General features: G+C 34.3%; 1 protein-coding gene across 4 annotated transcripts in view; it reads right to left on the reverse strand.

The window, feature by feature from the left end:
* Positions 1–838: 838 nt before the first annotated feature.
* Positions 839–16,162, reverse strand: part of MDM1 (Mdm1 nuclear protein) — a 28,781-nt gene continuing 13,457 nt past the window's right edge. For 3 of the 4 annotated variants that reach the window (XM_058308401.2, XM_071218936.1, XM_058308403.2), the window contains 8 exons: positions 15,733–15,762; positions 15,240–15,415; positions 13,882–14,187; positions 13,013–13,125; positions 12,812–12,921; positions 5,029–5,278; positions 2,933–2,992; positions 839–1,654 (listed from right to left, as the gene is read on the reverse strand). In XM_058308401.2, coding sequence (XP_058164384.1) covers positions 1,542–1,654; positions 2,933–2,992; positions 5,029–5,278; positions 12,812–12,921; positions 13,013–13,125; positions 13,882–14,187; positions 15,240–15,415; positions 15,733–15,762 — 1,158 coding nt within the window. In that variant the 3' untranslated portion in view covers positions 839–1,541. The remainder of the gene's footprint in view (positions 1,655–2,932; positions 2,993–5,028; positions 5,279–12,811; positions 12,922–13,012; positions 13,126–13,881; positions 14,188–15,239; positions 15,416–15,732; positions 15,763–16,162) is intronic. The other variant, XM_058308402.2, reaches the window with a different exon arrangement.

The following is a 16,162-nucleotide window of genomic DNA, read 5'->3' on the forward strand; positions in this document are numbered from 1 at the left end:
GGGTCTGGAAGTAGAGAGAAGGATGGGTGAAATTTTTAGGGAAATAGAAATATTATATATTTAATTAGGATGGTGATTTCACAGGTGTATTATCTATCCAAACTCTCAAACTTTCATTTTTTAATGGTTATCATTTATTATACATAATATGCCTCAATAAAATTGATAACACAATCAGGAACACAAGACAATTTGTATTCCCAAACCCAGTCATACACTAATTTCTAACATATTTCTGTCTTTAGTGCTTTAGTATTTTTTTTTATTTAAAAACTGTTTTAAGTCAGTGGAATATAAGCAAATATTTACATGCCCACAGTTCTTTTTAACTCATGATTCCTTAAGATCTTTAACAAACTAACTTGTGAATCTATAATTTACAAAAACACTTTCAACCAAATAAGCCCCTTTATAACAGCCTGTCACTTGTTTTCTAACCAACAGGCAGGAATATTCTAAATATTTTATCTTCAATATCTTCCAAGTATTATTGTAAACATTTTAAATAATATATTTTCTAAAATCCGTATTTTTAGAAAATTTAAGTTATGATTTGCAAGATAAACTGAAAGTTAAGACAAAAGAACATGTTCTTCACTCATAAGTGAAGAGATAGAACCAAAAAGTCTGTGTTAAATTTTTTAAAAATTAGTCTGCCTTGGAAATTCTACATTTGTCCTATATCTGTACAAAAATACTGTGGACTCAACTTCTTCGCATTCTGACAGCTGCAAGAGAAGTGTAACTTTCGATTAACTTGTTATAAGTAGAAAAATGCTTCTAAAGGATAATTGTTCCATGTAATAACTTTCTGGAGAAGATAAATACACTTCATCAATTTTCATTTCAAAATGTCTACAAAGTTTTAATTCAGCATTATACAAACAATTTTTCAAAATTTTGACATTATTCAAATGTAAACCAAAGTCCTCATACAAATACAGTCCACATAAAGATCAAAAATATACATATTCTTTCAAACTTTGTTACATAAATAAGAAAAATATATACAGCTAGTATTTTCAATCTAAAATATACGTATTTTAAATAACACTGTAAACACATAAAGTACTAAAAAAAACTACAGTAAAAGTTAAGGGAACAACAAATTCATTTTATGACATCTATAGCTATAAAGAGACATAGAACCAATCTCAGCAGAACATACATTTCGAATTTGGATCTTAATATTAGTTCACTTTGTTCATCTTTTTAGAATATTCTTTGGATAGATGAAATTTCAATTCTACCGTTATCCCTATACCTAATACAAAAGGTAGAACATGTGAAGACCTATGTAATCTACCTCTTTGTACATTGGAATAGATGTAAAAAGAATTCTTTAAAATGTAGATTGCATAAATCTGTGTTAAAATTTCCCAAGTAAATTGAACTATTGAAAAATCAAATAATTCTTTTTAAATAGGAAATGTTAGGGAAAAATCCAAACACCTGAAAAATCTTAACACAGTAAGCAATAAAGAACAATTATGCCAACAGTTCCCTAGATAAAAAGCAACTCAGCTAGGGTTCATATTTAATTATGTTTTGCCCCAGAAATTATCCTTTCTTTTCTGAGCTCGTGCCAGAGTTTGAAAAGCCCTGAGACTGGAAGCTGCAGAGCGAGCAGAAATCTCAGACAATCTGTCCTCATCTGCAATGAAAGAATCCCAAAATTATATTCAGTACAAAGAAGGTCTATTATGCAAATATATATTATAAAATCAACAGAAAATTAAAAGCATCAAGCTCTGTAAATAGCAATATTGAGTCTGTAAGGAAAAGAAGTAATCCATTAAAACATAAGATAACATTTACTGGAGAGTTAACAATTTTCCTAGTTTATCATACTTAGAAATCAAATATTTTACTGTTAAATGAGTGTTTTTCCCCTTCCTGAGATCCTACAATGTTATTACCTGAAACACATGGCCTATGAGTTCACTACAGTACTTGGAAAAAATTCATCATCATCATACAGTCTTGTCCTACTTCCAAAGCAGAACTTTTCTAAACAAAAAGCCTTAAATTTGTCAAAAACAAAATGCTGTAAGTGAACATATTCAATGTGGCACTTACAACACATTTCTAAAATAATCTTACTGAATACAGAAATGTTTGATTTTAATAGGCTACCCTTCAATATTACTGGAAAACCTAATTCTGACTAAGTAAATCCATTATAAAGTTATTTGCAAATATTATTCTTCAATTAAAAAGAAATTACAACTGGATTCAAAGTTGTCAGATATTTGCATTTCAAAATATAACAACTTGATTACTAGCTCAGTGAATCTGAAAAAAAAAGTCCCAAATTTACTAAGGTAAGGGAAAAAACCTTTAATCAGTGTGAACTTGTAATATATAAAGCATTAATTCAAAATTTTATAATTCAAAATTTCTAAATTCAGTAATTTTATACTTCTTAGTGTGAATTAAAATCAAAATTTTAACTGTTTAAGAATTCAAAATTCTTCCTGCCACAATAGAAGCATCTGAATTTGTCAGAATGAAAACCACAAAAGAGAAAAAGTCCACTTACCTAAACATATTTACTTTTGAGAATTGAAAATTAGTAAGAATATACAGATATATGAAAAAATGGTGGATATAATGCTTGGTCAAATTCCTGAGCCCTAAGCTAGACTGAGTGGAAAAACAGAGTACTGGCCTCATGTGTGATGCTAAGCACAATCTTCTTATCTGTTTGCCCTAGGAAAGATTCTTAAGTGCTTTAGGTCCCAGTTTTCTCATTTGTGAAATGGGGATAATTTCAACCCCCACTTTACAGGGTTTCAAGGATCTAAATCAAATAAGACCTGTGGATGTATTTCATAAACTGCTAATCAAATGTAAAATCATACTACTATTATAAACTACCATATAATAGGATCCCATAATTGTATCTTATATTTTTTGACTGTTAAAATACCTTCATCATTAAAGGCTTCATGCTGAGGTAACTGGAACTTGTTCATCCTTGCTTTTCCCACTTAAAAAAAAATAAGTAAATAAGAGATTATCCTTCTAAGCCACCAAACAGCTTACTAGAAGTTTATTTACAGTAAACCCTAACTGAAAGTGGAATTTCAGAAATTTTATTAATTTCATGTCTTGATAGAAATTACTACTGAAGAGTTATTCACTAATTTATAACATGCTTATTAACAAGTATAGAAATAAACTATGAACTAACTTTGAATAGATTCTTGGAATTATTATCAAAGATAATATTAAGCTCTGCTAACTTTAAAGAAATATGGTAGGTTTCTGTTTAAAGACGGAAAATTGAATACACACAAAACCCACAAGGACAAAGAAAATAGGTAATAAGGAAACAGCAACAAAATTTTGGAAGGTGGAAAAGCAAATGAAAGGGCATAAGTGTGTTATCACACCCAGGAAAGGCAAATCCTAAGCCAGCAGTGGAGGGAAGCCAAGAAGCAACCAATCTTCCCCTATTACAGCTCATTATTTGGTGGTACTAAGTTAAGTACCACTGAGCGTTGGAAGGAAAGTAAGACTGAACCAGAAGAACTGGTTGAAAGCCTTTTTACAAAACAGACCCAGTCGATCCTTTACCTAAATGTGAACAGTATGTGACACTCTCTCAAAAGAGGAATGGAGGTTTCTTCCCTAAAGAAGATATATCAGAGCCACTTGGTCTGATTTACCAGGTCCTGATTCCCAGGTTCAACTGACAGCAAGAGCAGAGAGATTAGTGAAAATCTATAATCTGAACTTTGGAACTTCCAGCACTATTCCCCACTTGGATTCCATAAGAGTCTCCTCAAAGACTCTCAGCAAGCTATAAAAAAGACAAAAAGATACTGTTTGCTGAGCTCCAGAAATGGCCCAGCCATACATCTTTACAAGAAACCAACTAGTCACACCAAGAACCACCCATACATCAATGCTTGCAAGCCAGTCTTCTGGCACTCTACTCCGAAGTATCCAAGGCAACCAAAAATTATTGGAAAACCAAAACAAACAGAAAGAAAAAAAGAAAGTTGGAGACTTTCAGAGATAAGAAAACTTCAAAGCAAAAGCAAAATGCACAACAACAACAACAAAAAAACAACTATCAGTAGCTCCATAAGAGATTAAACATTTTCACCCATGGGCCAAGAGCAGGACACTGTATAAAAGAAACATACAGCATTAAAAAGACAACTCTTAGAAATTAAAAATATTATAGCAAATTTTTTTTAAAAAATACTCGATAGAAGAGTAGAAGATAAAAACGAGGAACCCTGACAAAAAGTAAAATAAAAAGACAGATATGGGAAATAGGAGAGTTAAGATAAGAAAGTAAGATGAATCCTACATGTCCAACATCTGAATAATTGGGTTGCCCAAAAGAGGGAACAGAGAAAACTGAGGGGAAGCAATTACTGACTAAATAATTCATGAAAACTTCCTAGAACTGAGGAACATGAGTTTCCAGATTGAAAAGGTACCAGCAAAACAAATGAAAAAGAGAAACTATTTCAAAGTATATCATTATAAAATGTCAGAGGATTAGTTGGGTGTGAAGAAAAATCCCCAAACCTGCAAGATACACACACACACACATACACAAACACATAATGGGATCAAGAATAAAAATAGCACCAGACTTCTCAATACTAATAGTGGACGTTAGAAAAGAGAAGAGCAATACCTAAAACACTAAAGAGAAATAATTTCTGACTTTGAATCCTATACCCAGGGGACATTTGGCAATGTCTGAAGACATTCTAGGTTGTCACACCTGAGGAAGAAGAGTTACTGGAATCTCGTGAATTGCCTATTGGTGCCTGGGAAAGAAACCTCATATTTATATAAAAACAAACTTAAAGGCAGAATATTTACTGCATTTAACACTTAGAGCATTCCAAAGGTAAGATTTTTCCTATTTAAGGAAATCTGTTATTTTAACTAAAAAACTAAATATTGTAATTTATTAATATACGATACCTACTTAAAACTTTTATTTCTATCAACATAACATCTTCATTTTAAAAGACAATAAAATAAACTAATTACCATTATGCTGAAATTCTGGATCTCTTAGAGAGCCCTGAATTCGACGAGAGGGATGCCAATAGCGAGGAGCATGTAGTGCAGGACATGGCCCAGGGGTGTTCACGGGATATTCTGGGATTTTTGAAACTGGAAGAGTTGTCTCAGAAAACCTGGGGATATTGGTTTCAGATTCTTCCCTCAAAGGCAGAGGATCAACTGTTTTTATACCAGCAGCTGGAGAAGTGAGTAGGAACATAGCACGGCTTTCTTTCTAAATGATTACAAAAAAGAGATTGTGTGTGTACACATTTATAAAAATATTATAAACCAAACATGTAAACTTAAAAATCACAACCATAAAAGCAGTAGGAGAAAATATGGATGAAAATTTATGTAACCTCTACATAGGCGAGGTTTTATAAAAATAATAATCAATATAAATAAACATAGCTACATGAAAACAAAAAATACATATACACTCATTTAAAAATAAAATTAAAAGGCAAATGACAAACTTTGGGAAAATATACAACTAATATGACTGACAGAAAATTATTATCATGCACATAAATAATTCTTAGAAAGTATTAAGAAAAAGACAATTGTAAAGTAGAAAAACAGATACAAGCAATTCATATACACAAGAAATAAAAAATAGCAAGCACACTCCACCTCACTAATAATCAAATAATTCCAAAATAAAACACTGAAGTACTACTTTTCCACTTATGAAAGTGCAAAGGCTAATTTAAAAAAAAAAACAAAACTAATACACAGTGCTGACAAGGTTGTGAAAAACCAGTAGGCTCATACACAACTGGTAAGAACACAACATATGAGAGCACAGCCTAGTAGCAAAAGCCTTAAAATTTTAAATAATATTTGGAAATATTTATACAAAAATAGATTATAATATAAACAAAAATAAAGCTAAGGGCTCTTAACAGCATTTTTTTCAGAAAAAATAACCTAAATCTTTCAATAGGCATATGTTTTTTTTAAAAAAACTATGGTCTAACTATAGACTGTACATTATATTGCCATTAGAAATAAGATTACAGATGATATTTCATGATGAAAAATGTTCAAAAACCATTGCTAAGAAGAGATCATAAAACAATATCTGCAGTATGTTTTTTAACAAACCAATTTTACTGATACATATTAATAAACCCATCCAAAGTGTACAATCAATGATAATGAGGCTTTTTAAATAAACAAATATACAAACACACACATATACCTAACCAGCTCAAAAATTTAACCAGGGAGATCCCTGTACAGTAGGTGTGAGACCATTTGTTTTCTTTTTTTTAGCTTGGTTTTTATTTTCCACAATGATGTGTTTTTACTATCCTAAATGTCCCTATAAAATTTTCTTAAGAGGACTACAAACCAGTAAAATCAGATGCATTTCCAAACTTTCCTGATTACTCCCTTAATTATTGCTTTCACTTACTAACTTTGAGTTTATCAATCCAATACCCAAACAACTGTCCTTTGAAACCTTAGGTATTATTTTCTACAATTAATAGATTAGATTATGAGAGATTAAAGCTTCAGAGTGGAGACAGCTGGGGTCTCAACCACCAATATATATATATATATTTTTTTAAAGATTTATTTATTTCTCCCCCCACCCCCACCCCCCAACCCCCCATTGTCTGCTCTCTGTGTACATTAACTGTGTGTTCTTCTGTATCTGCTTGTGTGTTCTCATTAGGTGGCTCTGGGAACCTATCCTGGAGCCTTCCAAAATGGGAGAGAGGCAACTACTCTCTTGCACCACCTCAACTCCCTGTTCTGCCATGTCTTCTTATCTTCTCTCCTCTGTGTCTTTCGTTGCGTCATCTTGCTGTGCCAGCTCTCCGTGTCGGCCAGCACTCCTGTGTGGGGCAGCTTTCCCACACTGGGTAGCCTTCCCATGCAAGGCAGCACTCCTTCATGAGGACGTGGGCCGGCACTCCACGTGGGCCAGCCTGCCCTCACCAGGAGGCCCCAGGCATTGAACCCTGGGCCTCCTATATGGTAGACGGGAGCCCAATTGGTTGAGCCACATCTGTTTCCCCAATATATTTTAAATCAAGATATAGGATGAAATCACAAATTTTCCACTTGCTTCCCTTGATAAACTACAAGTATCACTTACTATAATAAAAATAATTCTAAAGAAAAGTTGTTCTTTTGAAATTTTTTGCCCATGGATATTTAAAGAATTTGGGATTTCTGTCAAATTGGTTTTACTATTGTTAAAAAGACCTCAATGAAATTTGTAAAGTATTTTTTAACACATGGGGTTCCCACATTTAATTTGCCTGATTTTGTGATCTGTTTTGAGCCTGCTGGCTTCGACTCTGGCCCTGAGTAGTACATTCTACAGCAAGTATCCAGAGGGATTTTATCTACCATTATATCAAATCATATTTATTTCATTGCTGCAAATCCTCCCAGGGCTTCTCAGTGCCATTGGAATAACGTACTCCTTGTCCTACCCCTGCAACCTCATTTCCTCTGCTCTCATCCTCTTCCCTCATTGTGCTCCAGCCACACTGGCCTTTTCTCTCTCTTCAAAACTGCTGTTTGTTCTTGCTCCCAGGGCTTGGCCCTTGTTCTTTCTACCTAGAAAACAATCTCTGCCCCAGATCTCTGCATGGGCACCTCCTTCATTAGTCATGTCTTAGCCAATATCTTTTGTAAGGATACGTGAATTGCAGACTGATACCTAAACTTAAAAAGGCTATTATTTTCAAAATTCACTTCTGAAGTTACAAGAACTAAAATAAACATAAGTTATTTTCAATGTTAGCAATAACTGAAGTTCTTAAGTTTAGGAATTCATAGGCACAAATGGGGAGAGGAAACAGGCACAATCTACTGGATTAGAGGATATCTGCATTTTTTTGACTTAAATAGATTCTGCAAAATTGCCTACTAAAAAAGTTGTACCAATTTATATTTCCACTAAAGGTATATAAACTGCCTGTTTTTCCATGTGCTTGTAGTAATGGATACTATTATTCTTGTACATTTTGGCCTGATAGATGAAAAATTGTATCTCATTTTTTAAATTTCCACTATTCTCCTATGAATGGACTTTTCATATCTTCTGCCCCTTTTCAGTATTATTGATTTGTATATGCTCTTTATATGAAAGAAATATGAGCCTTTTTTCCTATACTGCCAATTTTCTTTTAAGTGTTTTGTTTTACAAGACAGACTTTTAAAATCTGCTCATTTTAAACTGATCAATTTTTGCCCACATGGTCTTTAGGCTTTGTTTTTGTCTTGGAAGTTCCTCCCCCAAGGATTTTTAAAATTTTTTTCCTGTAGTTTCCTCTATTCCTTTAGTTTGTTTGTACATTTGGCTTTTTAATCCTCTGAAACATTTTTATATATGATTTGAGGTAGGGATAATTTTTTTCTTCCAAGTAGACAACCAATTGTCCTAAAATGATTTTCCAAATAATCCATCTTCTGACTCCACTGATCTATTTGACTAATTCTAAACATAGTGTTTAATATTATATTTCATTTGGATATACAGGAAGCAGGGTCTTTCTCATTTTTTTCAAAGTTTCCTTATTAATTTTCCCACATTATTCTTCCAAATAAAATTTAGAGTTAAATCAAAGATCCCAAAAAGTAAAAAAAATAAAAAGAAATAAAGTCTGTCAGGGTTATAAATGGAGTATGATTAAATTTGTTGAATTTATATGAGAGGAACTGACATCTTTCTAAGTTTTCCACGACCCAGTTTTCTTTTAGGCAATTCATTATAATTTTAAACTTCAAATAATGATTTTCACATTAAAATTTGTTTCTTAACGTAGAGATTGTGCTACTTTAAAAGGTTTCCCTCTCATTTCAATTTCTAAATATTTCTCATGTTATTGATTTTTATATATATTTATCCTGTTTCATTCTCTTATTAAATTCTTTCAATACTTTTAATACTTATTAGTGAGTTATTTTCCAGGTATACAATCAAAACATCTGCAAATAATGCTCATTTTTCAATATTCAGCTTATTTTTCTTTTCTTGTCACATTGCCTATTATTTCCAAAAAATGTTGAATGATAGTGCTAAAAGTGAACATCCCTGTTGTTTTCATAACATACATGGATGCATTAGAATTTTACCATTTAATAGGGCACCTGCTATATTTTTTTACTACAGTTGTATTTAGGAAGTTTGCTCCTGCTTCGAATTTATTATGCTTTTTTAGGGTTGGCTGCTGGAGTTTCACAAATGCTTTTTCAATATATATTATCCCTATGTCAGACCATCACCCCAAGAATTCCACAACACTCAAACTAGCCCTTACACCCACACTCTCATCCTCTCAAGGCTCTGCACTTCAGCTCTCTGATCTCATCTCCCGTACCTCCCAACACCTGAAAACTGCACTGTGTCTGTCCTCTGGAACTCACGAACAGTTTTCAGTAAAATCCCCAATAGATTTTCAACCTCTTCTATGAATGTTTCATTTTCTTGCTCTGATAAAGCAGGTATCCTGGTATCCTGGAAACCCATACCTGAGGTTAGCACAGGTATCCTCCTTGCCCCTCAATGCCTACTCAAGACCATCCTATCCCTTACTTCTCCCTAAAAATGCCAAGTTTTGAATTTTGGAGCATTAAATTATATCCATTCCCTCTCCTTTTGCAGTCATGTACCAACCACTGGGTTACTTCTCCCATCCCCTGAAGAGTCTAGTCCTTTTTCTAATGTTAGACTGGCATAGTCTTGGTGAGCCCAATTATCTACATGGATGATCTCAATTCCTTGACCTCCTCTCTGTTAATAATCTTGTTCTCTGTCCTACTTAAGCCACTTACTTACTGCCACAATCATATGCAAAACCTTTTCATTACTGTTACCTCTTCATAATCTCAATTTCTGACCACCACCTGCTAATTTAAAAACTAAACCCCCTCATATACCACAATTCCAACAAGTCTTTAAATCCACTAAGACTTTCCATTCATTGATCCTGTCACCTTTCACTGCACCCTACACTCTCAAGTCCTATTACCCCTCGCTTACCAATTCAACTTCTATGGCTAATCATTATAGTCACTTTCTTCACCTTCCATATACCTTAAACCCCCTACCCTCTTTCTCACTTTGTCTCATTTCCTTGACAAAACACAAACTCCAGTTAAATCCAACTTTCTGCCTATTCTGCATCTCGGCAGCAAAACACACCTGGAGAAAAACACACAACCCATCATATTCATGCCCGCTAATAACCTGAAATGGCTCCTTCGCATTACCCTGCAATCATTCCACATTTCCCTGGCCCATTCACTCTCCCACCCTGAGAACACTACTTCACAACCCCTTTTCTTTCTTTTCTTTATCCAAAGCTCCAACATCTTCCCAGCCTCACTCTCAGCTAAGTTTGTGCTTCAGTATGTCACCAAAAATACTGCAGTGCCATAAGCAAGCCATCATATATCCTGCCACAATCCCTTGAATCGACTGGGAGAGAGTGTAAACTACAATGTAAACTATAATCCGTGCTGTGTAGCTGTGCTCCAAAATGTATTCATCAAATGCAATGAATGTGCCACACTGATGAAAGAATTTGGTGATATGGAAGGAGTCAGGGTGGGGTGGGAAGTGGGGGTATATGGGATGCTCTTATATTTTTTAATGTAATATTTTGTATGCTCGATGTATCTTTTTTAAAAAAATGTTTAATCTATAAAAAAAAAAAAGAAAGCAATCAGAAAAGGTTTTCCTGAGGTTCCCACCATATCATACTATCATCCATGTACTCTGCCTCCCTCTTGTAACAATGAATGAACTGTCAGAGCACCTAAGGTCAACCCTTCCACTTCTCCACCAGATCCAATGCCCTTTCTTCTGCTCAAGAATATCTCCCCAGTTAATTTTTACTCCTGCTCTTGCATCAATATTTCCCCCTCTATAAAATCGTTCTCATCAACATACAAATATGCCATTATCTTTTCCATCTTGATGTCACTTCTTCCAATTATCACTCAATTACTCTGCTTCCTTTCTTGGGAAAACTCAACTTAAAAACGTGTCTGTAATGGATGTCTTACCTCTTCTCTGCTTTTCTCTTGAACCTACTTACACTTAGGCTTTGTCCCACTCCTCTACCAGAACTTACCTTTGTCAAAGTCACCAATGACTTCCATGTCGCTAGATCCAACTAGCAATTCTCAGACCCTACTGATCCATCAGTAGCACTGACATTACCTCCTCCTTGACACCTCCAGCACAACAATCTCCTATCTCTTCTATTTCACTAGCTGTTCCTCTATAGTATCCTTTGGCAGTTACTCCTCAACTCTCTAATATCAAAGCACTGGGGCTCAGACCTGTTTACACCCAACCTTCTCTTTCTTTACCCACTCCCTTAACAATCTCTTCTGTTCTCAAAAATTTAAATACCTGTACCACTTAATGGTGAAGAGTTTCAAATCTATATCTGCAGTCCAACCATTCCCCTGCACTCCAAATTCATAGAGTCAACTCCCTACTCAACATGTCTACTAGTATGTCTAATAAGATTTTCAAATTTAATGTATCCAAAATATAACTTTTGATCTTCTCTGATAAATCTTTTCCTCACATCCTCCTCCCCATTTCATTAAATGGCAACTCAATAGTGGCTGCTCAGGTCAAAAGTTTTGAGACATCCTTGATTCTTCTCGCTTCCACCCCATATCTTATCTATCAGCAAATTTCATCAGCTATCACTTCAAAGTACATCAAGAACTGGACTTCATCACATGATGGCCTCACCACCCAAGCAAGCAGCACCTCTTGCCTTATCCTTTGATACTCTTAACTGGTTTCTCACCCCAGCTCTTGCTCCCTCTACTGGCCATCCTCAGCACAGCAGCCAGAGCGACCTTGAAAAAAGTCTTAAGTGAAATTATGTTGCTCCTCTCTGCTCCCCCAAAGGCTTCCCATGTCATTCAGAATAAAATTCAAAGTCTTTGCCAGGACCTATAAGGCTCTATACAACTTAGCATCTATTACATCTCTGAACTCATCGTCTGTACTACTGTTCTTTCTTGTTCTCTGCTCTAGCTCTCCTGGCTGTTCCTCAAGGACATCAGGCACCCTCTCACCTCACGGACTTTGCACTTACTGTTCTCTCTGACTAGTATGCCTTCTCAAATATGCATGAGTCAACTCCTCACATCCTTCAGATTCTGCTCAAATGCTTCCCTCCCAGCGAGAACTTCCGTGGTCATTTCTTATTCATTTCTTCAGCTTTATTCTTCTCCTCAGTTTATCATTATCTAACATACTATATAGTTTACCTAGTTATCTTGTTTATTGTCTCTCTCCTACACTAGAATGTGAGTTCAATGAGGGCCAGGATTTTGTGTGCTTTGTTCACTGATTTATTTCCAGTGCCTAAAAGAGTACCTTGGTAAGGGTAGAATAAAATAAAAATGTGTTGAATGAGTATATAGACTACTATGCCTGCATATAATAGATGTTCAATAAGTATTATTGTTTTTCTTCTCTTTCCTCCTAATGGATTACTACTGGCAAGATTTGACAGTGTATCAGCAACAGATACAATGCTGTTTTTCTTCTCTTTCCTCCTAATGGATTACTACTGGCAAGATTTGACAGTGTATCAGCAACAGATACAATGCCACTACTAGAAAAAATAATTCAAAACCTTTGCCTTAGTAAAAGTAAGTTAATTATCATCCTCACATACAAGAAAAAGAATTTCCTAAAATCTGGACCCACCCATTTATGACATGAAACTAATCATTTTACCCCCAAAATGTAAGTATTTACCTTACTAAAATCATTCTTTGACATGTCTAAGCCATCCTGAGAGGACATTTTTTTCCTCTGTTCTGCAACTGGAGGCTTTACTTTAGATGGAGACACTAAAACAGCACCACCTAGAAAAATGCATAAAATAACAGGTTTCAATTAAACTAAATTATCATGTAGAAAAAGATTAAGTAAGAACTGCAGAGTGGTTGCTATTACCAACAGCTGGAGTGGTAAGATCATGATGAGTCCTTTGAGCTCCACCAAGTTCTCTCAGCTTCGGAGTAGGAAGCCTCCCTCCTTTTCTTGATGATAGAGAAGACGACTCCGACCTGCAAGTTGAAACAGTCTATTATGCAGCTTTTCCTCCAGAAAATATGAGCAAAAATACTTTGCCATCAAATACAATAATAAAGTATAAAACTTAGAAGGCCATTTGTTTATGAAAACAATTACAATCAAATCCACACCCAGTTAAGAGTCACTGAGAAGTGGAAAAGAGGCAAGGTCACTGCAAGTTGGCAACAAAAGAATAGAGAACTCTCCTGTTAAAGCAGGGCCTCAAAATCCATGAATGAATGGTAAGGGATTTGGACTGTGAACAGAAAGCACCATTATCAATGGTAGAGAACCAATCTCCAAAGCACACTTGCACATAAATCAATAGGAATTAGCTATTTGCAAAAAACACTTTTTTAAATGTTACATAACATTATTTTTCTTTTTTTGTAAACCCATCTGATATTAAAGAACTTCCGTAATTTTTTAAATCATAAAGGAAGTCATTCTTCCAGGCATATTTACAAATTTAGTAAATCTTACTTAGGAGAACATAAATGCAGACAATTCTAACTACTTCCTACGCAGGTAGCTCAGTGTTCAAGTGTTAATTAGCAATTAGTGGTGACTCAAATACCTGAATGAATCAAATTATAGACCATAAATGTCTATTTCATTAAAATAAAGTAAAATCTGCTTTTATTAGTTATAAAATAAAAAATATAAACCACTAAATTTAGTGACAAAACAAAATACAGATGAACCATGAACAATAATGTTCCTATATAATGTTTAATTTAAAAACTCACCCTTCTTTTATCTTGTCTGCCTTGGATTTTTCATTTTCTTCCAACTTCTCTATCTCTTCTGTATAAAACTGCTTGCCCCTTTCATTTTCCTCATTGTTCTCCTTACTTCTTGGCTGCTGTTTTTCTATGTCTTCACTGGTATTATCCTCATCCCAAGCCAACCGTCTTCTCACAGGTATGGTGGGAGCACCTGACATCCCCAATTTCTCCGTAGCATTTTTCTGGGGCTGTTCTTCCAAAATAGGTCTTTTTTCTTCTGGTTTTGTAGAATGACATTTCTGCAAAGTCTTATGGCTCGTTGGATCTCTGTATAATAAAACAAGATTTGAAACTTTAGTTTGAGATTTCAAGCTTATAGTAATTATTGAGTCTATCATTCCCTTCAACTGTCCACACAAGTACATAATTTTCCCAGAGATATTTATTGCCTTGCCCCAGATTTTGAAGAAAGAAATCTAAGATGTAACAGTGTAATAAATCAAAGTTACAATTTAGAGTCTCTATTAATATTCCAAAGCAAAATATATTTATCTGCTCATCACGCATTATACATCCCAGCACCTATGCTGACAAAACACATACTTACACCTAAATTGGTATTTACACACATAAACTAGGATCCCACATGGTCAAATTTGTTTGGTTACTCAATCTGGGTTTTGTGCAGAAACTCAAACACAGTTGTGATCAAATAAGCTGATTCAAATTTTACATTTTAAATAGATTCATCTTTTCAGGACATTATTAAAGAAAAGAATAGATTTTGAGATGAACTTTTTAAATCAGATGTCATTTAGAATTGCTAGGCTAATTTGGTATGCACATCTACATTAATATATTGTATCACCTAAGAACTGTCTTATTTGCTAAAATCATAGTGCTATTTCTCTTACAAGTAGTTAAACCTTGTTCACTTTAAAACCTGAACATCAGAGAATTCTCCCATAAAATTAGGGCCTAAATTCTATATTAGTAGTAAAACTCATTAATGAATGACAGGAGATATGCACTAATAACTTATATTCTGAGTTTTTGGGTTTTTTTTTCTCTTTCCTTTTTAAAGTACTTTTGCATCTACTACATAATCATCCTATTCTGCTCTTAGTTGGTAACAATGAATATTATAAAATCCAGCTTTCTAGGTTTACATTGTGCATTAAATATACACAAATCCATAAAGCAAGTATGGATAGCTTTATTTTTCACAGAAAATAAACTAAAAATAAAACTTAATGGCTGGCACTTTTTCATTTGAGTAGAAGACAAATTTTGAGCATTCATTATCTTTTTCCTATATAATTCCATGATCTGTTATAAGCTACAACATACTTTTTCACCATCCACAAAGAACATCTCACCCAGCAAGGTCAAGAGCTTTGATGTTGCTACTAATGGTTCCTTCTGAGCTTGTGGTGGAGGAAACATCCCAGCAGTAGTTGTTATCAGAGAGAATCTGATTCAAATGGTCCCTAGAAAAATGTGTGCCCTGAACTCGTTTTCTGTAAAACTCGGCCTTCTCTCGGAGTTCTTTAACCTATGTAAGAGAGTTCAGGCATCATGCATTACTGTAAATGCTCCTTTGTAAACATCACCAAGTAACATAACAAAGACACAAATACAGCCAGAGACCAAGGAGAAAGGAAGGCATAAATAGCCACATACATTCATCTTGACTATATGCATTTTTAAGCAGAAATTAAGAGTCAAGCTAAAGCATGATGCAGTTAATTTATTTTAAGCCAGCAGGCAGGGAGAAATCAATAGCAACTAAGAAAAATATTGACACCTACTTACTCCAACTGAAATTACTCTATGCATTATTACAATTTTTAAAACTCAAAAGCAACCAACCTCTGCATACCACATGGCATTTAGAGAATCCTAAGGGGAGGAATACAGAAATACACTTAATAACAGGTTAACAATGCCATAATTGAATATTAATGGGAATCAATTAAATTCCTTCTAAATATATACCAAATTTATCAATCGATATTTTTAGTACTTTTAGTAATTTTCAATTCAGTAACCAAGATCTTTTAATATTACCTTAAAAACCAGCCACTTTCTTGCACAGCTGGATTGCTGCTGATGACAGGTAACCTAATTACTATTCAATTTCCTCACATCTGTAAGAGCAGTGACATACCAGAAACCCCTAAACCAGGCTTTATTTCCTTCCTTCATATACAACTGCTACTACTAGAGAAACCCCCACTGAGGGGCTTACGAGGCTTATTGCTTGGAATTGTAAACCTCAACTTTGTAAAAATATACTAAA

Source organism: Dasypus novemcinctus, chromosome 12 (assembly GCF_030445035.2).
Source record: "Dasypus novemcinctus isolate mDasNov1 chromosome 12, mDasNov1.1.hap2, whole genome shotgun sequence".
Lineage (NCBI taxonomy): Eukaryota > Metazoa > Chordata > Mammalia > Cingulata > Dasypodidae > Dasypus > Dasypus novemcinctus.